This window comes from Cryptomeria japonica, chromosome 8, assembly GCF_030272615.1.
Source record: "Cryptomeria japonica chromosome 8, Sugi_1.0, whole genome shotgun sequence".
NCBI classification, from domain to species: domain Eukaryota; kingdom Viridiplantae; phylum Streptophyta; class Pinopsida; order Cupressales; family Cupressaceae; genus Cryptomeria; species Cryptomeria japonica.
The window spans coordinates 203,788,447-203,813,648 of NC_081412.1; the positions used below are offsets into that span (position 1 = coordinate 203,788,447).

The 25,202-nt window shown below is 36.6% G+C and overlaps 2 protein-coding genes across 2 annotated transcripts; both read right to left on the reverse strand.

Annotated features, from left to right (window-relative positions):
• Positions 1-1,666: 1,666 nt before the first annotated feature.
• Positions 1,667-3,411, reverse strand: LOC131040201 (receptor-like protein 9DC3). The gene is made up of 2 exons (XM_059209976.1): positions 1,983-3,411; positions 1,667-1,817 (listed from the first exon to the last, which is right to left on the reverse strand). The coding sequence occupies exons 1-2, from the start codon at positions 2,653-2,655 to the stop codon at positions 1,777-1,779; spliced, it is 714 nt and encodes a 237-aa protein (XP_059065959.1). The 5' UTR covers positions 2,656-3,411; the 3' UTR covers positions 1,667-1,776.
• On the reverse strand, positions 2,868-5,038 carry LOC131857600 (LRR receptor-like serine/threonine-protein kinase FLS2). The gene is made up of 2 exons (XM_059210286.1): positions 3,430-5,038; positions 2,868-3,103 (listed from the first exon to the last, which is right to left on the reverse strand). Exons 1-2 carry the CDS (start codon positions 5,036-5,038, stop codon positions 2,868-2,870), a joined length of 1,845 nt encoding a protein of 614 aa, XP_059066269.1.
• Positions 5,039-25,202: the final 20,164 nt, after the last annotated feature.

A 25,202-nucleotide genomic window follows, 5' to 3' on the forward strand; every position in this document is an offset into this window, starting at 1 on the left:
GCGTTTTTCTCCCTATCATCCGATTGTTGTAAAAGTTCTTTTCTCTTGGCTTGAGCAGATGATAACCTTTCTTGCAGGATAAGAATGAATTCATTTGCATAATTCAATTCTTCTTGCAATTTCAAGTTTTTTATCCTTTCAACATCATAATCCTCAAGAGCCATCTCAAGTTGCTTCTCCATAGCCATGTACAAATATTTTGGTTTCAGGATCTTCCTCAAGCTATTAAACTTCTTCTGAGGTACCAAGCTCTGATACCAATTGTTGGGATCCAAGAACACTAAAACGGGAGGTTAACCAATGTTCTGTTGGAATGAACTGTTTTTAACTTCTAGACCATGCATATATAAACCGGTCAGCAAATAAGACTATAACAAGAAGCAAATAAACCATCCACATAAATGAACACCATAACACACAAAGTTTATATGTGGAAAACCTCAATGACGAAAAAACCATGGTGGGATTTGTGACCCACGATATCAATTCACTGGCCATATGAAAAAATATTACATATAACAGGGGCTTGCACTTGCAGGAAGGCACACCGACTAGAGCATACTGCTCATCACTAAAGAGCCTCACTGACTACAAGCTTTCTGCCAAAGGAAATTACTAAAAAGGAACTCAAGAATGCATCTGCTATGCCAAATAGAGTTCCGGTTCTGGTTCTGCTCTGTACTAGTTCATAAATTCTGAACTACTACTAGTATCTCTTCTCCTCCAAGAATGATTTCCAAGCTATCTATATATCATTGCATGATATACTACTCGCATACAAAATGATCTCCATACATATATTTCACATCATACAGCTCTACTATATTCTCCTATATCCACACATTTCATATGTCTTTCTACTTACAAAAGTAACCTAGCAAACTGACCTATATACCTATTACAAATGATATGCCTTATGTCCGCTTACAATATATTTACAAAAATGTCGACCTTGACAATAATAATTACTAAATGATTTAAGTAAACCCTCCTTGATGTCGGCTTCCAAAGAAGTATTGATGTCGGTGCCGATGTAGCCCTGAATGCTCCAAAACTGATATCTGTCGGTATATGCCTCCTAGTTCCGATTTATGACTTCCATCATATCTTGTTGCCATCAATGACAATAAAATGAATCCAATGAGTGTCAATTGCCAATAGTTTGTTGGTCTTTTGTGTGCTTTGGCTTATTTTTTTGGCTGGGTGTGCACCCCTCATGGACCCCAAACAATTTCTTTTGAATAATTATGTAAAAGGTTTGGGCCTATCCCAAGTTAATCAATCAAAACAAATGCCTACAAAAGCATACAAATTTGACAAACCATATCTTGATAATGGAAGAGCAAGTCGAATGAAATGAGTTTGTAGTAATTTATTATTCAAATATATTATAAAATAGATGGATGTAAAGGATAACACACTTTCAATATGCCAATCAATATTTTTTAGTAAACTAAATAATAGATTTTTTTTTTAATGAGATGCATATTGTACATTAGTCAACATTTTAGGTAACCACTTTGAGATTATTAGATCTCTAAATTTATAGTTTACAAAAGAATATTTCCTAATAGCACCAATATTCTAATATGCATTGTAGGTTTGAAACTCTAAAAGAAGCAGATCCATTTTGTACTCTAATATCATAATACCCTTGTCCCTAAAATAAAACTAAAACTAGAAGATATCATAGTACTCCTGAGCAGAAAATTAAAGTCAATACAGGGGATTCAAATGTCCTTCCCATCAGTTCAGCAACCACAAGCTAGCGGGAAATCAGATATGCACATCTTGTTTTACTGATCGACTGTTATCAACTGCATTCCCACAAAGATTGTTGCAATAAACTTTCAGGGAGAAGCATTAACATAAACAAAAAAATTTCTATTTTTAGATAACTATAAAATATAACTGCTAAGCCTTTCAAGAAGTAAGACGAAAACTAAACAATTTGAAAGTGAAGAATTGTCGAAGCAACTAACCAGTGGTCGTTGATGTGGATGAGTGAAATGTAAAATGAGGGCTGTAGTTCAAACTCCAACTACATGTCTGGGAACCCGTAACTCCATAGAAAGCTCTGATTTTGAGGGCCCTAATACAACGCCATAGTGTATCCCACCATATTATGAGTAAAACTGTTGCACCAAATCCAATCCCCCACCCCAATCCCACCGCAACCACTGGGACATGGTCATCTACTATGCTCCACACTGACTTCCTCACATATGGTGGTGGTTGTGGTGGGGGAACCAGCGTATCCTTTTTGCACTTTGGAAGAGGGTAGCCACACAAACATGGTGGGTTTCCCTGGTAGAATATTGTGTCAAAAGTTGCAAACTGCGGTCCTCCTAGTATTTGCCCACACAGACTGTTGAAAGAGACATTGAAATAGCTCAAGAGATACAATTTAGATAGTTCTTGGGGTATCTTCCCACTCAAATAATTTCGAGACAAGTCTAACTGTTCCAAGGTTGATATTTCTCCCAGAGATGCCGGTATCCCACCTTTCAGATGATTTCCACTTAGATTTAACAACCTCATCTGAGATAGACTGCTGATGCCTGCCGGTATTTCCCCACTTAAATTGTTGTTTGAAAGATCAAGTATGGTGTTTGTTGCTAGCACATATACTAGTGAATATACATTTCCTTTCATTGTTACGCTCGGTAGATCCTCATACAGTGTACTACCATTCACTTGTGAAATTTCAGGGTTTTTAAATCCCTGCAGGGCCTCCAGAGCAGAAGGAATTTTTCCATAAAATTTGTTACCGGATAAGTCCAACACTTGCAATCTGCTGAGATTGTTGATGCATAGAGGAATACTCCCCTTGAGCTCATTTGAGCCAAGACTTATAACTCTCAATTCTAGACAATTTTAGCAAGCAAGCCTGAAGGAAAGTCACCTGTCAATCTGTTGTTGCTGAAATCAAGAAGCTTAAGCTGTTTGCAATTGCCTAACGATGCAGGCAGGGTTCCAGAAAAGTTGTTAGAATGAGCAGATAGAACTTCCATAGAAGAAGAAAATTCAATTTCTAGATCCCCATAGAATGCATTATTGGACAGCTTTAGCCTCTTTAGGGATGTACAGTTACCCAGCGTTACTAGAATTATTCCGGAAAAAAGGTTTTTTGACAGTATCAGATCAGTTAGATGATTGCACTTCCCTACGGATTGCGGAATTTCTCCCATTAGCTGATTATCAGATACATCTAATAACTGTAGTGAAATCAGCCCACCAATGCTCTGAGGAATACCACCAGAAAGTTTATTGTTGTAGAAGACAAGCTGATTAAGATTCTTTAGCTAACCAATGCTTTGAGGTATAGGTCCAGTAAGATTGTTTCTATACGCATGCAGCGTCTTCAAAGATTGCATCTCTCCTATGGCAAGTGGAATTTTCCCATTGAAATTGTTTTGGGTAAGGCACCTGTTAATCTGTTTGTACCCAGAGTCAAATAGATGAGCTTGTTCAGATTTCCTATCTCCTCTGGAACGGCTCCGTTGAACTCATTTATACCAAGTTGTAAAGAAGTCAATTGGGTCATATTCAAAACGGCATCTGGAAATCTGCCTTCAAAAAGATTTTCATTTAAAGCAAGGGTTGTTAAAGGAAGCTTCGCGATACTCATGGGCAGTGTTCCTTTGATTTGGTTTCTTGAAATATCAATCCATTCAAGATTACTGCAATTGCCCAATTCTTGTGGAATATGGCCAGTTAGATTTATGGTGATATACAATGATAATTGAAAAAGCTCTTTCAATTTTCCCAGTTCAGGTGGTATGGGGCCAGACAGCACGTTATCAGACAGAAACAATACTTCAAGGGAAGAACAATTAGCTAAGGATGCTAGGATTTGTGACATGAACTTGTTAGACTGCAAGTAAAGTCTCTGTAACTTGTCCAGCCTACCCAGTTCAGAGGGAATGCTTCCAGTCAACAAGTTGTGGGAAAATGCAATAAACCACAACTCAGAGCAATTACTGATAGAAAGAGGGATATTACCAGTGAGCAAGTTGCCTTCAAAGTAGAGATATGATAGACCTTTTATCGAGCCCAAAACAGGAGGAATTGAACCCATGAGATTGTTGTAGCCAATGCTCAATTCAAGGAGAGAGGTGCAGTTGCTCAGAGAAATTGAAATCCTTCCACGTAGATCATTGCTCTCCAAGAATAGACTCTCCAGCATGCCCAGGTGGCCAAACTCTGGTGGTATTGTCCCAGTCAAATTGTTTTCACCTAGTGAAATCACTTGAAGACGTGTGCAGTTGCTCAGAGAAATTGGAATGCTTCCAGTCAGACGGTTATAGGACAAGCGGAGTTGCTCTAGCTTACTCAGACTACCATAATCTGCAGGTATGCTCTCAGTCAAATTGTTTTTGGAAAGTCTAATCTGCCGAAGGTGTGTGCAGCTCGAGAGAGATTTGGGGATGAAACCTTCCAGTCCATTATAACTAAGGTCTACAATACTTAAGGCTTTCAGTTGGCCAAGCTCAGGTGGAATCTTTCCCGTGAAAGAATTATTAGTGAGATTCAAAATGTGTAGTAAGGAGAGGGCTCCTATGGAAGGAGAAATGGTACCTTCCAACCCCATGTGAGGGATAATCACGACCACAACTCTATTGGTACACTTTCTACAGAAAACACCGTTCCAGGAGCACATGTTTTCTGCATTGGTAGAAACCCAGGTGGAGAGAGACTGCAAGGGGTCTACTGTAATGCCATCTCTGAAAGTGAGTAGACTCTCCTGGTCCCTCTTATCGAAAGCATCATTCTCTGGTAGCATACGACCTTTCACAACATTAGAAAACGTTCCATCCACTCTAGGGCTATGCAAAGGGAAGAGATGAGAAGAATAGGAATTGTTGTTATTCGGTTTTGCATTGGCAGGGGTTATGGCGAATACCACAGCCAAGCCTACCCAGAAGATTTGGATCAACATGCCTTCACTCATTTGCATGCTTGAAATTCCTAAACAAAGGATACCACATGAATTAAGCGCAGCACAGCGGCCATCATAATATAGGCTAGAAATCATTCAAGTCATGAAAACTATTTTATATTATTTTAAGATTACGTTATAATAATATTATTATATTATTATTAATGATTTGGTTTAATTAAGGCTGTTGTTTTTTTAATAGATGTTCAGACCTGCGATAATGGTAGCTTATCAAGAGCATGAAGTGGGAGCTGAAATCTCTTCGATTAAGAATCAAAGACTGAAAGGTATCCATTCAGTCAATGAATTCCATTACATCAAAGACCCATTGACTAAGACTGCTATTTTAATTAAATAAGATATGATTTTCATTTATAATCAACTTGGATTAGGATTCCATGATGGTCGGGACTGAGATTAAGATTGTGGATCAAATAGGGATAGGTTAAGGTTTACAGTTTTGGTAGCATTTAGTTAAGGTTATGTTTAGTGGGTGAAGGCAGAAAGAATTTCCTCAAATTCACTTCGGTTGTTTACTGGGTCAAGGCGTGAGTGCACTCCAAAATCCCTTGGAAAGAAAGCGTTTGTAAGCATTCGTTGTCTTAATGCCGTATTAACTAGAGTCCTATATCATGCTCTTTGAGTCAAGCGCCTTGGTATGAACGGCAACGACTATTCAACATTCTAAAGTTTGAACACCACTTCCAAACACACCGAACTGGAATGAATCTGCACGCAAAAAAATATGAAGAACTTGTGGTAAGCATGAAGTCTCCTAGCTATGCTACCTGCTTTGTGAGCTATATACTATATAAGTTAAAAAACATTCACGACTTTAGTCAACAAAAGTTGTTATCCACGCACGTTAAAGAAGTCTTCACACCGAGAGAAAATTCTGATCGCTGGTCAAAATATTCATAGTGATAGAGTTTTTGAATTCAGTGAGACATTGGAGTGGTCTTGGTGAAGAGACGATTTCGATGTGACGATTGGTTGGTCTTGCCGAAAAAAGTCCCTTGTTTTTGTGACATTAGAGTTCGGTGAGACAAATTGAGCAGATTTAACCAAAGTGGTGGATTTCTCTAATATCGATAAGACATTTGTGAAGTCTTGGGAACATTATAGGATTTTCAATGTGACATCCATGTTTGATGAGACACTCAAAGGGGATTACAAAGGTCATTCTCTTAGGCCAATAAGCCAATTTCGATGAGACATTGGGTTAGTCTTGGCGACAAAGATGTTTTTTGGTATGACATTGATGTTCAACGTGACAATTCAAGGAGCTAGCTAGAGTGATTTCCTCTACCGATGAAGACCATATTAGTGAGATTGTGCATGTTTCTTGGTGACAAGTGATGGTTTTTGGCATGACATCAGAGTTTGGTGGGATATGTCAAGGAGCCAACCAAAGTGATGTTTTACACCAATGAAGACCATATCGATAAGACTGTTGTGTGATCTTGGTGAAAAACTAAGATTTTGATGAGACTTTGATGTTTGATGAGACATGCTAGGAGATTGTTGAAGTCTTAACTCTTGTCGATAAGCCTTAAGGTGAAGGGAGGACCATGTTTGACCCATGTTGATCTTCCTAAGATTTTGAGGAGACTTTGATGTTCGATGAGATATACTAAGGAGATTGTAGAAGTCTTAATTCTTTCCGATAAATGAGATGAAGGGAGGGCCACATTTGACCCATGCTATTCTTGTTGAGATGTCTGGTGATGTATATAAACTCCTTGAAAGTTTTGTTCTCTAAAAAATATCCTGCCATGAAATGTATATCAGGGTTACTCATCTAATGCATGGGAAAATAGGTAACATTATATTCGAAATGAGTGTGGTTCTCCACATGCTTGGTGCAGCCCACACATTTACACCATCCCAGCCAACCTCGCTAGTAGTGAACACTTGCCTTGTAGATTGTTTTGCACCATCATATTTACCTCTTATTATTATAGAAAAGTAACATGATTAAGACAAAGGAAAACAAAACTTAAAACCAAGCTCCTTCATGTTTTCTTTTAATTTATTTGGCTATGGCTTCTGCAACTTTTCCTATGATTAGAATTAATAGGGGATTATTTTATAGATTTCTATTGCATAGGTGTCCATCACAGACAATAGAAAACATTAATGGCTTGCAGAGAATGTGACAAAACATGAAGGCCATATCAGACTCCTCCAAGTTTCTAGTCCCATCTACAGAGTTTCTTACTTTTTATTTATCTTTTTTTTGAATTCAAATACTTGCAACACCGATATCTCTAGAACTTTGTGAAACTATTTGTGATGCTACTTGTTAGGCATAAAAATATATCAATTTGAAAAAAAAATATTAGGTTTGATTGAAAAATCTAGTATTACCATATGACAAATATAAGAAATCATTCTAATAGGTTATGGATATCCATCAAACCATGATGGAAGATTTTGGTTAGGAAAAAAACCTGTCTGCAAGAAAGAACTTAAAATATTGTTATTTCCTATACCATAAGAAGATGTTTTCCCCCTTCTTTCTTCTCGGTTCTTTTTTTTGCCCACAGATCATTGTTGGGTTTTTCTATTTTGGTCTTTTTGGTAATGACAAAAAATGTATGTAAACCACATTGCAGGCAAAAAGTGCCTCAGAAATTTAACAGGTTTGATTTATAGATAGATTCACCATCACCAACAAGATCTTACCTTGATTCATTGTCAATGAATAACCATTTAGGCCTCGTCTATTGATAACAACAGCATAAGGATTGCCCAGAGCTCTACTAAGAAGGGCATAATCTATGAACCTCTCACTATCAACAAGATATATTTTACAGATCATTAGAAACTCTGAATGAAACAACATTCCCTATATTTTCTTATTTCCAATATATTTTAATGATAATGAAACCCATACAATAACCCCTTACCAATTGGTTTTTGTTGTTGATATTTTCTTTGAGTTGAATCATTGCCATTCACAATGTGACTACAAAGATACCTGTCCTCCTAGCTTAGATCAGATTACTGTTAATCCCTGCACCAGAAAGAGTTTGCTAAGTTGAAACTTGAAACAAAATAGTAAAATTATAATTAAATCTTGTTGTCTTTTCCACAAGCATCTTAAGTTCTTAATCCATTTGTGATATGTTGAAAAAATATTTTATAAACCTTGTCTAAGGCCATGAAGTTTTTTAAGGGTAAGAACATTCCACATTTTCAGTACTAGAGATCCCTGCACTCCTTGTCCAATATTTGCTAATTATAATTCCAAAATCACATATTCATTTATAAGGCTTTGCTTAGTAGGACCTGCAAGTTTCATAGCTTGTTACCTATCATTAACCCATCTCCATAATGTGTTGATTATTTTCTTCTGCAAATATAAATTCTTTATACTGGTAAATAATATTTTAAACTCCTTTCTGTATGTAATCTTCCAAACTGTGTTGTTGAGAAAGATGAAATCCTTATTTTGTAGATCATTAAGTTGGTCCACCATTTCGCTATCTACATTTGGATCTAAAAACTACCTTTGCTCAATTGCATTCTTTTTGAACTCTTTCCACACAGAGTCAATTTTCACAAGCATGGAGGCAATTAAATTGAAACCCAATATCTAATTGGCGACAAGCGATGGTTTTCAACATGACATAAGAGTTTGGTTAGACATGTCAAGGATCCAACCAAAGTAATATTTTATGTCGATGAAGACCATATCAATAAGACTATTGTGTGGTCTTGGCCAAAAGCTAGGATTTTGATGAGACTTTAATGTTTGATGAGATGTGCTAAGGAGATTGCATAAGTCTTAACTCTTTCCAATAAGCCATGATATGAAGGGAGGACCACGTTTCACCCGTGTTGATCTTGTTGTGATGCCTGATGATGACTGATCAAACTGAACCTTTGGGAATCCACTATGAAATTCTCTCAAGCCAATTTTAGGTGTATGCAAGTATCATGCATTATGTTAGTTTGATGATCATGTACAAGAACAAGATTTGTATATACACTCCTTGAAAGTTTTGTTTTCTAAAATATCTTTATTTTTGTAGGTCAACCATGAAAATGAGCAAAAAGACATATTGCCTTTTCCAGGGCAAGCAAAAAGACATACCGTCTTTTCCAGGACAAGTGGATTTTATCAATGGAGGACCACCCGACTTCAACGGTATACTGTACATTCACATCATATATGGAGATTCTTAAATATGATATAAACTACTATCAGCATTACACATTACACCTTACCCAGATGCAAATGCTAGTTATTATTATTTTATTATGTGAGCTCTGCCCATCGAAAATGTCTCACTCATGCCAGAAAACCTTTTATACTTACTAGTTGGTCAAGAGGCTTTTATTTTGTGGACTCTATCCACCTTAAATGTCTCACGCTCATGCACATTGAAAAATCCATCCGAAAATTGCTAGTTTTCAGATCAAAAAATCCATTTGAAAACTGCTAGTTTACACATCAAAAAATCAGTCTGAAATCTAAGAAACTCTATCTATTGCCTTCCATTTATTGTCTGTATAGGTTGTGAAGAATTCTTTGTCATTCAGTTATGTGGGATACCACAGTTTGTTTAGGTGAAGCATAAAAATCAACAACTTGATTGGAGCCATTTCTTCTGTAGCTTCAAATGCTCGAAATTTGGCATACTTAGACATAAATGATAATTTATGTAAATCTTAGTGGTAATCTACTTAGTGGTAATCTACTATCCAACAACATATTTTGAATTTTTTTCAATCTCAAGTAGCTAATAACTTTGCGATTAAAGGAAAATTATCTAACAAGAATTATCCCACTAAATATACAACATGGGAAGTCCACTAGGAATTGTAACTTTCCCTTTCTTAATAAATTTGACATGTCAAATGGTGTCAATTCTTTGACAGACAAAATTCCTAAACTCGCAGATTGTTTGTCTGGAAACAATTGTGACATTTAAGTTAAATGGCTCCCATACAAGAAATTTTTAAATGATCAAATTTAGAAAACACTCATCTTCGGCAGTTTTATATTTTCTAATTTATATAAATAAATCTTATTGAATAAAATTGCATGTCTTTGGAAAGTTGTGAAACAGATTTTTATTAGTGAATATTTTTAAAAGTGTTATATTAAATCTTATCATCAATTGATTGGTTATCAATTTGGTTAAATATATAAGTTGGTCAGGTCAATCAAATATTCATCTTTACTAAAGGAACTGTTGTCATTGAGGATTGCACCCATGATGCTATGTTTGAAAACAAGCAATCCTATGAAACATGGAAACACCTTCGAGCCTGTGGGTTGCTCAAAGTGAAGGTGAATCTCAGGAGATCAGGCTGACTTCCTGTTTGGTGAATCTCTTGTAAATACTTGATAAGAAAAGGGATAGAAAGGGATAGAAGGTTTGTGTGTAATAAAAATCTATTTTTAATGAAGGTGATGCACCAAATATCTTATCTAAGAACTACAATCATCTTAACTCACAAAAATCTTCTAGCAAATAACTCTGAACCTCACAACTCAATTGAACATGTAGATGCATAAATATTCTCTAGAAAGGTATAAATTTAATGCGTGTGTGAAGGGAAAAAACAAGTTTTCACAACTTCAAGCAATTAAAATCAACTAACACAAACTAGAACCTACAACTAAGATGTATTTTCTTGCACCACAAATTGACTGAATGAGACAAATTAGAGGATAAAAATCATAGGAAATCATCAAATCATTCATTAAACAAGACAAGAAATACCAAGAAGGTGATCTGGTGCTATATTAGTGAAAATAAAGGAGCCTGATGTTACAAAACTCAAATACTGTTGAGCTACAATGCTTTTTGCAAAAATGTGTATGCAAAAAGAAAGAACCAGAGGGAAAAAGAAGGAGAGGAGGAATATATAGAAATATTCACGAATCCCCTTCAAAAACCCTAAAATGGCTGCATGAGAAAAGCCTTGGGCGAATCTGCTCAAGAATGGCATAAAAACTCATGCATAATACTGTAAATAACAATCTTAATTGCTCCAAAGGATTGCCACTGATCCTGCACGAAGAGAGAATCTCTCAAACTGCAATATGGAATTGCTAGTCTCACCCTTAATAGCTTCATTGGAAAAGAAGAAACCATTGTTTAAAAAATCCGCATGTCTAAGTGCAAAAAATAGCTATCCCCATGTGAAAGATGCATTACGAACTTAGTTGTGACTGTATTAAAAGAAATCCCATTGAAAATATCGAATGTATTCACTGGCAACTGCTCTTCATGCTGAAACTTCTGGTAAAAATGGTTGAAAAATATGATCTCTCTGTCTCGTGATCTTTCCAATGGTATGCAACACTTGCATTCTGGACAATCGATCCGTGTCTGAATTAATTTTTTCATGCAGGAATTTAACTCTTCGCTTGGTAGGCTTTTCACCGTGCAAACGACCAGTTATCCCGACCTCTAAAATCAAATCCATCGGGTCAATGACAAGTTAGTCGAGCAGCTATCCTGATCGTCCGATCCTCTTTGATCTCAATCTGCACTCTGTCACGCGGCACTTTCTGATTGACTCTGGGGTCTCTGCTCCTTTATCTCAACATGGCCTCACTAACCGCTCGAAATGAAAACTTATTGCTTGTCGCCAACTCTAGACAGATATCCATCGAGAAAATTCAATCCACGGTATAGCGACCACCATCGGATCTTTTTAGACTTGCTCGGCCTTTAAAACCCCTCTTGCGTTGCTCTTTGAAAAACAAAATAGGCCCACTTAGTCACTTGACCCTTGCCACGTGCTACATTCAGATTTGTCTATGGATCCACCTACGCTTCACTTATAATTTTCCACACTCTGGAGTGGATCCACCTCTTTCTGAGTTCATCTTATCATCCTGGGCCCACAGGGACGAGCGACGATAATGAACTTTGAACCAATTGAACCATTGATCCACTTGAACCATTTGAAACACTTTGAACCAGTTGAACCACTTGAACTATTGAACCACTTGAACCGGTTCAAAGTTCAAGTTCAAAGTTGACTTTAAAAAAAAAAAAATAGAAATCCGCTCGTCTGTAGACCTTTGCCATGTGTCAGCCTCTGATTTGCTTGCAGATCTACTTTGTATGCCATCTTGACTATCATTTCAACCTGGGCCCACTTTGAAAAATAACTTATCGAGAAAATCTTGGCTACAATAGACCCCCAAAAGGATTCACCAAAACACTAGTTTCATCAACAAAACTGGTACAAGGGTCAGATGATTCCTACATTCTATCAGGCCTTTGGGATAATTTTAGAATCATGTTGCCAATACCCTATGGACCTCTTCACTGCTTTTCATTTTGTTTCAGGCCTTCGGCATAACATCAACATGAAGATACCGATAACCTGATGATTCCTGCATTCGCACTTTTTTCGCCTTGGTTCTCCATCAGGCCTTTGGGGTAACTTCTATGTAGGGTTCCTAATGACCAATGGTGGTACTTCCTCTACACTGCTCTGCACCTTTTACATTACTTTGCACTTTTTCCATCAAGTTATCGGCGTAACATCAGAATGGGATTACCAATAACCCGATGCCCCGCCTTGCATTCTCTATTGGGTCATCGGGGTAACTTCAACATGAAGATTCCCAATGATCGATGGTGACCTTGATCTCCTTTTCACTTTGTTGATCTTCTCCTCTTTCCATCGGGCCTTTGGGACAACTTGGAGCCTGCTATTCCGATACCCGATGACTCGCACCACTTTCATTTTCTATTGGCATTGCTTTGCATCTTCTTTTGGGCTTTTGGGATAACATTAGGATGAGTTACCCAAATGTTTGATGAATTTTGCATTGCCTCGCACCTTTTCCCGCCTTGATTTTTGGGATAATATTAGAATGATTTACCCTGATGTCTGATGCTTCCTTAACTCCTTGCACTTTTTATCGGGCCTCTGGGATAACTTGGAACCTGCTATTCTTCTGTCCGATACCCCACATTAATTCGCACCTTTTCCATCGGGTTATCAGCATAACATTAGAATTGGATTACTGATAACCCGATGCCCCACCTGCTCTTTTCATCAGGCCTTCAGCGTAACATATCATGGGTCTTACCGATGTCCGATGCAAAATTTGGGTCACCTTGAGATGTGTGTGCGCACGAGGTTGATTGCTTCCTTAATCGACCACTAGCCAAAAGCTCGTAAGCTTTGACACTAAGGATAAATGCGACTTTGGTTTTAAATACAAGAATGCTCCTCCCCACTAACAATGTGGGACAAATGTTTTTCACGGCCCCTACTATCGTACGTGACCTGCACTTGAGCGTTTGTCATAAAAAATCTCTAAGCTTGATGCTTGGAAATCTCTAAGCCTCTCTTTGTCACCATTTGATCATGCTGCAGGGAGAATTTTGACATTCTTACATTAGCATGCTGAGCTTAACCTCTTCGGGAGCCCATTTTAACCCACATGCTGCATTGCTTCTCCTGTATCTACACATGAAGCAAACAAGTTAGACAAAAAATGCATTTCTGGTGATTTGCTCATGGTTTGGACCTTTTTAATATGAATTAATGTAAGGATTCATTAGGGAACCAAATTTGGCAGGTGCAAAAATTTTGGTAACAAGAACATGTCATCTATGTAAGTGCATCTAGTGTGGAAATATTCTACTACAACAAGGTGTTGCATGTTCCTCCAACTGGTCCATGGTGAAATGAAGTCTAAATGACTAGGTATATATAACAAAGAATGGTGGCCTCCAAACATGACATATTCACCAAGGGTCTCCAAATCTTTTACCTAATTTTTTCGAAGCAGATTGCAATTATGATATGGATTCTATGGATCAATCTATATTATCACCAATTTCTTTTGCAACTATTGATCTTAAAGGGAAAATAATTTGAACCATAAATTGTAAGTAAAGTTTGAACATATTGATAGTGAGCTTAAATAGTCATTTTGATGACATATTATGATTTAGTTAAATCTTAGATTAATAAATCAGATGGTGTGCACTTTTAATGATCTATAGATTTATTGTATCTCAAAAGAAATAAAATAGAATGGTCAAAAATATTTTGGAGGATGGGAGGATTAATAAGTCTACATATCATTGATGTTAATAAATTAAAATTATGTTTTTTTGACTTGTGATAGTTGTAAAAGGATGTCTCAGCAATCAACTACAAATGTATTTAATGTTACTCAACTCTATAAGTTAGGATCTATTGTAAATTTTTATTGAATGCATATACACTTTTTGGGGTAGCAGAAAAAGTCTTGCCATGAGAAAATGGATTTGAGTAATAAAAATATGAGAGAGATTATTGGGGAGGTGCCTCAAATGATCCCATAGATTTAGGTGTTTCATTTGTATTTTCCATAGATTTTGAAAAACATAGTGTCATATTTTTATAATTTTTGTACTCAGGGAACCTAAGAGAATACATGGCTTGGGTATGGCTCAGAACATTCAAGGGACTTAGCAAACAAAATGGGAGCATACATAGCATAAACCTAGCCTCCCAGAAATGATTGCATTGATGGTTCATGCCCACAACAAACATAATGAAACTTCTGGTATATTACAACTTTTACTGAATTCATATGTATTGGTCAACAGATTTGTCCTTCAAAGAAAGTATAGAAACTGACTCAAAATGCCTAGGAACAAGGATGCATAAGTACCAACAGTTGGTGAGATTATCATAGGATTGATAATCTTCTTTTGAATTTTAGAGGTATAGCTCCTTCGTAATATTTATTTTTAGTTTTCTAGGGTATACTTTTAACCAGAAAACAGAAAAGGCCAACTAATATCTACCCATCACCATGGCACGAATGCAGTTATGAATTGAGAGACAAAGAGAAACATAAACAAATAAGCTTCTCCACCACAGAAAGGCAAAATAAAGGTTTGATATTTTCCTTTTCAGGTTTCTTTGTCATGCTAGCCCTTTATGCTAACTCGATCATTTTCTAAAAATGCATCAGAAATTTTAAATGTGAAAGATTTAAAATTAGAAGAAGAATTTTTTTCCAAAAAACTTTTGTTCAATTCTTCATTATACATATCCTCAAAAGTTTGTTTAATAGTAGGTGTGGCTTGGAAAGCTGGCAATTCTTTTGGTTGGATGACATGATCATTTGCACCTTTAGAAGGATCAAATCCATCAGTATGAAAAATAATAAATTCTTGCAATGTTTGAAGTGCTATTCTTGGCCTTAGAAGATGCTCAAAAATCCTTTTCATTAGAAACTGTCAAGTTTTGACAACAAGAATTAGATGGCACTAGCTTTGTTTCTTTTGTGACAAGATTATTTTTTAAAGGATTATATCTCAGGTAAAAGTTTTGACTATGAAAGTAAATTTCAGATTCTATAACTTTCACAACATGTTTACTCATGCATTTCATTCCACTCACAATTATATCATCCTCTATCTCAACAACTTTTTTCTATGCATCTTCTAGATTTTGCACCTTCTTACATTTCAGAAAAAACTTAATCTTAGGATGTAATGCAACAATAAATACACATAATTGATTATTTTCAGTTGGTTGAGACCCATGCTGAATCTTTCCAACACATCGATTAAATATTTCAATTAAACTTCTAATGGGTTCATATTCTTTCTTTTGTATTTGAAAGAAATTAAGCAACAAATCATATGTATCAATCACGGTTTTGAATCTTTCAAGAAATTCTACCTTTAAATCATTCCAATTGGTAATGCATCCATATTCTAAATTCTAAAACCATTTTGCAACATTTCCGATGAGGTTTTCAATAGACAATCTCACAAACACATTTTCTTTTTGCACTCCAAGAATTCCACAAGCAATAGTAACTACTTTAATATGATCATCTGGATCTTGAATCTTATCTCCACCAAACTTTGGAAAGTATTCTCTTGATCTTTTAGCCAAGGTTGAATACTATGGAGAAATGGATCAAAATGAGTCCCCCATAGCTATGTTACAACCAAAGCGATGATTTCAGACTAAAATTCTTCAACCAGACATATACTGAGTCACCAACCTTAATTCTAGGGAAGGCACCATTAATATTTTTGAGGAAATATGAAAACACCGACAATTCGATTCTTTCCCCAGTAGGATCACCAAAAATCTGTTGGTTAACAAATTTGTCCTTAAAAGAAAGTATAAAAAATGACTCAAAATGCCCAGGAAAAAGGAAACATAAGTACAAATAGTTGGAGATATTATCATGGGATTGATAATCAGAGAGTTTTTTAGTGGTGAATCTTCGCCAATTGGCAAATTCCATGCAAATAGTTTGGGGCAACATCGTGATCAAATTGCTCGGAATTTCGGGGTTAATGGTACATTGTAGAATCTAGCTTCGCCATTGACCACACACTGTCGACGTGCATGCCCGTAATATTTGCCTAGAATCACTCGGACGTGGGTATTATATCACCTATGTTATTCACCAGCAATAGTAAAACGACCACGTACCCAGGACCTAATTCGCCAATGGTAAATTAAATGTTCATTGCACGCGTCGACCAAATTCACCAATATCAATTAAAACATTATAAGCATTCGAGGACCCATTTCACCCCGCTTAAATCAAATGTTCATTGCACGCCCGCATAATTCGCCAAAAATGCAATTAAATTAAATGTTTATTGGCAATTGCAATGCCCGTGCCCCACGCAATTCACCAAAAATGCAATCATGGATTGCTATAAATACACTCTTTCTTACAATTTGTTCATGTCTAATTAGTAAATTGGGAGCTCTCGAGTCTCGATTCTCATTCTGTAAATTGAGTTGGAAAGTCGAAGTTCATCGTAGGGCGGAGGGCCAGAGTTACAATCCTACAACACAGGTCCAAGCATTCCTGATTCCTGATTCAGAGAATTGAGAAGGCATAAAGGTGAGTAATCATTTCTTCATACTTGATAGTATTAGTTTTAACTTTTCAATCATAGTGAGAGGTCAAGACTCAAGATGTCACAGTCAAACATGGGTGAGACTCCTCAGGTTGGTGAAGGGATTGAGATGTCACACAAGGGTGAGACTGAGACTCCTCATGGTGGTGAAGGGATTGGGATGTCAGGAAAGGGTAAGACTCCCCAAGGCGGTGAAACTGAAGGGATTGAGAGGCCATCAAAACGCCCAAAACTTAAACTTAAAGATACTACCATAAAGTCTTTCTTTGGAATTGACAAAGTTTCCGGTCTATCAACTTCTGCAGTTGCAGAAGCCATTCACATTAGATCACCACCACCACAAGGTGGGATTGTCATTGAGTTAAATGCATCAAATGAGGATGATAATACTGACACAGTAGAAGATGTTCTAAGGGATACACACAATGAGATAATTCACTTGGATGCAAATGCTAGTACTGAAGATGATGTTGGTAGGAAGAAAAGAAAAAGGAAAGTAAAACTGGGGTGAGAGTGGGAGATGACAAGGAGTTTTAAGATTGATTGGGTAGAAAGGTACCCATTCATTGAACTGGTCCCAAACAATGATGAACAACCAACAAAATGCAGGTGTAAGATTTGTAGCTGGAAAACTAAAAGAGAGAAGAAGAAGCAGCTAAAGCTTGACACCATAGAAAAGCATATTGGTATGGTTTATGAAAAATAGATCATAGACAGAAAGGAGACATGAGTAGTAAGATGGAAATCAAAGGAAGAATGTCTTCATGTTAAGTATGTCATGGAATATGAAGAGAATAAACACAAAACAACACTGATTGGTAATAGTGGATTTGGAAATACAATCAAGGTTGGGCTTGAACATGCAGCGAAAGATGCAAACTTGGAAAAGACTATTCAGATGAGTGTTGTTTTTCATCTTCTGTCGAGAGGGTGTCCTATGAAATATTTCCCAGAATTTAGTAATTTATTATCTTTTTTGAATGTTCGTCACTATCCTATGTCACATTGGTCAATAAATGCTGGATGGGAAATGGCAAATTGTCTCGCTGAGGTCGAAAAGAAAAATTTACAAGAGAGTGTAAAAGAGTCAAATTTCATTTCATTATCCATAGATGAAGTTACTGCGGTAGATAACACTACTTGGGTTTGTATGCATGTGTATACCATAAAAGAACACATCCGCTAAGCTCATCTACTCTGTGTTCATAAAATGAGGGGCAATTCAACAGCAAAAAATTTATATTTGGAAGTTAAGAAAGCTTTGAATGAAATTGCTAGTATGGATGACTTTACAATTGCCAAGAAGTTGGTGTGTGTTGAAGCTGATGGAGTTACAGTAATGCAAGGTCAAAGGACCGGTCTTTGCACAAGATTACAAACTAGTATTGCACCATACATGGTTGGCATTCACTGCATGGCCCATCGATTAAATTTAGCATATAGAATTGTAAGCAATTTTCCTACAGTGTCAAAAGTTGAAGATCTGGTCCATGAGCTCCACTCATACTTCTGCTGAAGTCCTAAACATTTTGCAGAATTTTAGATTTTTGCAGAGGGAGAAACAGCAAGAAACAAGCTTCTCGGGGATGTTGAGACCAGATGGATCTCCTTGCATGGACCATCAGAACAAGTTCTAACAGAATATCAATCCTTGATCAGACTAATGTATGAGCAACGCCTCATAGTAGACAAAGCTCCTGATCTCTTACATAAGTTAAGTGATATAGAGACTCTATTAACTTTAGCTAGTCTTCTCCCCATGTTGGATTCAATGAAAAAACTTGTTAAGAAAGCCCAAGACAGAACTATGTATATCAATGAGTATAGCACTCTTCGTAAAATGACATGCTTGAGACTGGATGGTCTATATTCAGATCTAACAGGGCAAAGGCCAAATTTTTTTAGGTGGCAGATAATTACAGATTTGAATCATGCTGAAATTTTTTTACATTTCAATACAAAAATGAGTTATGTGTCTTTGTAAAAGGATTTCAGATACCAATGTACCAATCTAAGACACACAAGCAAGGCAGAGCACTACCAGTTAAAAAGGAAGATTTTGACAGGATTGTTAAATCTGTTAGTGATAATTTGAAGTCTATTGCATATGAACTTTCAACTAAGATTCATGAAAGATTCCCTCGAGAAGAAATACTTGAAGCCATGGGTTGTGTGTATCCTCAATTTTGACATTCTATTGGAGATAATCCAAATGATGCAAAGATGTTTCATAAAAAACTAGAGGAATTGATATTTACATTTTCAAAAGATGCATATTGCAATGGACAACCAATAGAAGGAATTTTAAATTTAGATTATCTTAAAAAACAGTGTAAATAGTTTGCATTGCTTATGAAACAACAATTGGTTAACTTGGAGAATCCATTTGAACCTGGATCAATCACAAGGCTTTGAAAAAGGATAGATCAAAGTGAAGCATTGCGTACTGCAGTACCAGAATATTTGAAACTTGTTGATTTATGTCAAACAATGATATCGGGGTTAGTCGAAGATGAGAGAGTTTTCAATGCATTAGGGCTTTTGAAATCAAAGATCCTAAACAAATTAGACAAAAATTTGGAAACTTGCTTGAGGTTGTTTGTAACCTAGTATAATGTTAGAGATTTTCCATATGATAGGGCACTGGCAATCTGAAATTCCATGCATGAAAGACGAGGGTTGTGCAACACTTTAAAAGCTGGTGGTGCTACTACTAGTGCTAGTGCTAAGACAAATGATGGATCGCAGACTAAGAGTCAGCATGAAGATGAAATTTTTTTTTTAATACCCGACTCAGAATAAAGATGAACCTATTAGTACTAGTCAGTTTTCGGATCTTGAGTCCATCTAGGATATAGAAGCCTCAGAGTGAGCCGCTGAAGTGAATTAGCAGTCAGTTTATAAGTATTTATAACTATACTATAGTTCTTGAGTCATAGTACAATTTCAATTTGTAAAATTGCAATACTATAGTTGTCATTGATGATTTTTGATATTGTATTCCTTGAATTTGTCAATCAGAATAGATACTTATTTCATATTTTTAATTGTGAATTTGAATTATTAGTAAACAATTAGAATTTATTTTCTAAATTATTAGTAAACAATTGAATTATTAGTAAATTGGTATTTGGTTCCACATTATGTTGAGCATGAAATGCAACAATTTGTGTCACAAGATCCATAAAATTATTCATATTGTATAATTGTTACTACTAGAACCTTTCTACTGTTCTACATTAAATGCTTAACATGATGTTCATGGCAATTAGGGTTTTGTGTTTGTTTTTTGTCTTAGTTGGCTAGTAAACCGAAGTTGTCATGCATTGAAAATATGAGTTGTCCTCTCTTTATTTGTCCATGTCAACATCAAGTGTGGTCAAATGGTTGGTCAGACATTGATACAATGAGACATTTTTAATGTTTCATCTCTAACTTGCAGATAAATTTCATGTTTAACAATTTAAGTGGTGAGTTAGCGAGTGTTGGTTTGGGTTTAAATCACGAGGTCTCTTGTTTTTTTAGTGTTAGCATTTTATGTTAGCGAGCTGCAAATTGTTAATGAAGTTGCTTTGGTCGTGAGGTCTCGAATTGGTTTGATGCCATGCATTATAGTCGCGAGAGTTAGCAAGTAAGTACTAAGTCATTAATGGTCTGTGTGCCACTGCTCGTGCTTGTTTATGACGATAAATTAGCATAAAACATCAATTTTTGTTGGTACTCGCTGGGTCGCCACGGTCAAGAGATAAAAAGTTTTGAGATTTTATGGTTATCGCTAGCTCCCAGGTCCTTTATCATCAAGTCAGTTTAAGTCGTGAGCTTGCGAGTACTAGGAGATTTTAGTTGTCACTACCTTGCAAGATGTTTTGAACTTGACCATTTTATGTTGTCGCAAGGTCGAGAGGTGTTCGTGGTTAAGTCATTTTAATTTGCAATCATGTGATGTGGTTGGTATCACAGCTTAGTTGGTTTTGTCGCTTGCTCATAGGTTTCGAAGTTGTTTAGCATTTTACGTTGTGATCTGGTGATAGGTAAGTTTTGGTCTGATTTTGTGGTCATCGCATGCTTGCGGGTTTGTAAGTCTTAAGTTAAAAAGTGTTGCGAGCATGCAATGGTGTTTAAGTGCCTTGTTATCGCGGGATCGCAAAGGTTTAAGTCAAGTTAAGTTTTGAGTTGTGAGCTTGCGATGAAATAAGTTATTTTGTTAGATTTGCAGTGGTCGCCAATTCGCAGGTAAAGAAAGAATATTACAAATGTTGTTGCGAGGTTGCGACTGAAGGGCTTGATGAAGATCAATGGTTGTCACTCACTCGGGAGCTTCTTTGAGGATTCATAAAAGGGGTTGCGAGCTTGTGATTAAAAGGATTTGGTAGCATTATCCCTAACTGGCCTGTTCCTTTCCAAATTGTTATAACTAGTTGCAAGTGTGCAATTAATGAGACTTCAGAGAAGTGACGGCACCCAAATACCATTTTATGTTGCGAGGTTGCGACTGGGTGTGATTTTATGTTATCGCAAGGTAGCGAGGTGTTCGCAGTTAAGTCATTTTAATTTGCAATCATGCGATGTGGTTGGTATCACTGCTTAGTTGGTTTCCTCGATTGCTCACAGTTTTTGAAGTTGTTGAGTATTTTAAGTTGCGATCTGGCGACAAGTAAGTTTTGGTTTGATTTTGTGGTCATCGCATGCTCGTGGGTTTGTAAGTCTTAAGTCAAAAAGTGTTGTGAGCATGCAGTGGCGGTTAAGTGTCTTGTTGTTGCGGGATCACAAGGGTTTAAGTGAAGTTAAGTTTCTATTTGCGAGCTTGTGACGAAATAAGTTGTTTTGTTAGATTTGTAGTGGTCGCCAGCTCGCAGGTAAAGAAAGAATATTACAAATGTTGTTGCGAGGTTGCGACTGAAGGGCTTGATGAAGATTAACGGTTGTCGCTCACTTGCGAGATTGAGGATTTGTAAAAGGGGTTGCAAGCTTGTGATTAAGAGGATTTGGTAGCATTGTCGCTAACTCGCTAACACGTGGACTTGTTTTCGGGGTTCTATAAAAGTTTTAAATGGCAATCACCAATCAAATAGAAGGGCATGAATTCAAATTTTGCTCAAGTACTTCAGCTTTGGATTAATGCCATAGTAGCTAGTTCATGCAATTGTGGCAATTAATGAGACTTGAGAGAAGTGACGACGCCCAAATACCATAAATTGCATGATCGAGCCGAGATTTTGTATAATTGCATTAATGCATTCTATCTTCGAGGTAATCCAGTGAATTGAGCTTTGCAACAACGTTGGAGAATTTAGAGTGTTGGGTGTGGGAAAATTTCAGAAAATTGGTTAAGTTTTTCTCCTGTAGCTAAAATGAACTAGGCAATGAGTGGAACTAGATGTTCCAAGCCCAAGGCCACGACAAGTGGAGGACTTGGAGGTTCCAAGGCTAGTGCCACTCAGGAAAAGACGGTTAAGAAATACAAAGAAGAATTTGTAGATTTGCTACCAGGGAATTTCATTGCTTTGAATACAAATGATTTGGCATGGAAAGATTTATGGAGCCAATGCAAAAACCCTACCACGCTTAATATGACTGGTTCTGCTCGGTTTCATTATTTCTGGAATAATAGGGTTAAGGGTGTCACGATGTCAAATCCTTGGGATTTAAATATGGTAAAGTTAATTATGCTAGATGTGTATGTTGATGTGGATTTCATCAAAGAGTTGGCCAAATGCTATTGCCCAGTATCTAGAGTAATCAAAAGAAAGAACCACTCTACCTTAGTTTCAATTGACAAAGCTAGCTTTGTTGAAGCTTTCTAGATTACTGGTGCTGCATGTACACATATAGATTTAGAGCAGATTGCAAAGGATTATGACAAATACAAAGGTGTTGTCAAGAAGCATGCAATTCCCAGATACATGCCTAGGGTGAATAGGAAACTGGTTATAATTCCAGAGAGTATCAAACCACCATTTGACATCACACCTTTCCACCATTATATGCATTGGACAATCTATGGATTGTGTAGAGTGTTGGGTTTTGATGGAGATTCAATAGTGTTAGCTGAATTATTGATGATGGATATGGACATTCAACACCCAGGTGTTAACAAAGATTATGATTATGTGGGCTATATGGTTTAACACATTCATAATTCTCTAGTTGAAATTCAGAGTGGTGCACCTAGCCCTGCATTCAAGCATTATTCATTGTTGATGCATTTAATCTTGTTCTATAATGTTGAGTTCATAGATAAAGAATTGGGTGTCTCAATGCCAATACAAAGATGGACCCAGTTTTGGGACAGTAGTTCTCCCCATTCTTCTTTCCTTTTCTTTGAAAATTGGATTGTTTGACCAATTATGGAAATGCTAGGAATAAATAAGGAACAATTGTCAATTAATGTTAGGAGAGTTTTGAGACCTTACCAGTATGTTCCAAACTGGTCTATTTCACATAATTGGGGGGACTTTTATTTTTTTTATAACTTTACTGTGATCAGAGTCTATGGGTATCTTTAGCCTCCCCATATTTTACCAAAATTTGTTCCAATTAGGATTGCTTTTATGGAGTTTATCTGGCAATTGACCCTAGTTGAAAAAGAATACCTTGAAAAACACAGAAAGGGTTCTCTTCTTCCTAGGCTTTGGGTTGCATCTGATTTTACCATTGGTAGGAGTTCCTTTGATGAAGTAAACAATTTCCTTAAGCAGTAGAGTTTGGTTAATGTCGTGTCTAGATTCTGTGATCCTGAACAATTTATTAAACGCACATTGCCAAAAATGACACCTTAGGCCACAATAAAGGACCATGAACCATTGGATGATGAAGATGTGGTGAGAAATTTGCTGAGAAAAGATGAAGTACAAGAAAGGAGAGGAAAATGGAAAAATTTGGTGAGAGTTGAAGCAGAATTGAAGGTTGCTGACCCTAGTTTCTCAGGTTTTTGCCCTGATAACCCGTACCTGGAGAGGATTAACAAAATGTTGAGTTTATATGACTCTGATAGAACAAATGCCTCAAATTCTAGAAGTGGCTTCTCAGTAGCAAGACCCCAAAGATGCACATTATTCACATGGCAAGAGGCCACTTAGTGTGTCTGCTGATGATGTAGAGAGTGGGGATTAAGTTCAATCTACCTGAGTGCCAACTGCAAAGAAACAAAAAACCAATGAGGTCGGTACAATTGTGAGGAGAGACCCTGCTAGAGAAATCATTACAGAACAAGGACACATCTCAGAGAAGCAGGGTAGAATGAAGAATAGGGAGAAACAAATGAAGCCCTTGCTCAAGGCTTTGATGAGCATGTGATGTTGTCAAATGAGTTCATGAAAGATGATGCCTTTATTAAGTTAGATGAATTTAAATTTTTTTTGACAAGGTTGAAACAAACACAATTAAGACAAAATTTGATCATAGAGGAAACAAATGAAGAAAAGAAAGAGGAGATCATTAAGGAACTGCAGGAATATGATCCTGACAAGTAGCAAATATCTGTGGAATAGGCAAGACAATTTATTAAGAGTACTGGTATGATTATGATGCCTGACTGGGATTTCCATTGTATTTTTATTATTGATCAAATTAGGAAGCAAGAGGACCCAATGTTTAAAACTAAATTTGAAATTGGAGATGTAATAAGAGGATCAGGATTTAATCCTAAGTCAAAGACACTTGCTGCTTGGTCCTTGGCCCCTTCCACTCAAAAGCCCCACCTTCTAAATATCCAAGTAGAAAGGAAAGCTGACATAATGATCTGGAACTTGCAGAACACAACTGACATGGAGATTGCCTCATTTTTAACTCAAGTTTCTTTCATGAATTTATCAAAAACAAAGGATTTGTCAAGAAGATACACAGAAACATATACCCAATTGATTGCATTGTCTAAAAAATATGAAGAGACACTGATCAAGAAGGGTGCTCTGGAGGAAGAGTTAGTGGAGTTGAAAGAAAAAATTGCAAATGAGCCCCCTCCAATATAGATTACAGAACAAGTACAAGAAATACTAGCTGATGTGACAACAAAAATAGAGGAATACACAGGGAAAATTGAAAATATTGAAAAGGAACAAAATGTCAAGGCTACCTCTGTTGTCTCAGGAATTCTGAAACACAGGATGATTGTATTGAAAGGAAAATTGATGGTAGTGCATGATTTGCACATTTCTTTGAAAGAGGCAAGTAAAACATCCTCTGAGGCTGTCTCTTTTCTTGGACCTTTGTTCAATGTTTGGTCAGGAAGAAGAAGATTAATGGATAAGCTACATACTACAATGATGTATAGTGATGAGTTACCTCCCAAGATCAGTCCACTAATGACATGGTGGAGGTAATGAATGCAACTTATGCATTTTTCACAGAAAAATTGCTTATAAATGAAA

Coding starts and splice junctions, on each gene's coding strand:
- LOC131040201 (XM_059209976.1), bottom strand. CDS start 2,655: ATGAAAGGAAATGTATATTCACTAGTATATGTGCTAGCAACAAACACC. Junction 1,818..1,982: donor ATCCACATCAACGACCACTG/GTTAGTTGCTTC, acceptor GTGGGAATGCAG/TTGATAACAGTCGATCAGTA.
- LOC131857600 (XM_059210286.1), bottom strand. CDS start 5,038: ATGATTTCTAGCCTATATTATGATGGCCGCTGTGCTGCGCTTAATTCA. Junction 3,104..3,429: donor GGGTACAAACAGATTAACAG/GTGCCTTACCCA, acceptor GAATAATTCTAG/TAACGCTGGGTAACTGTACA.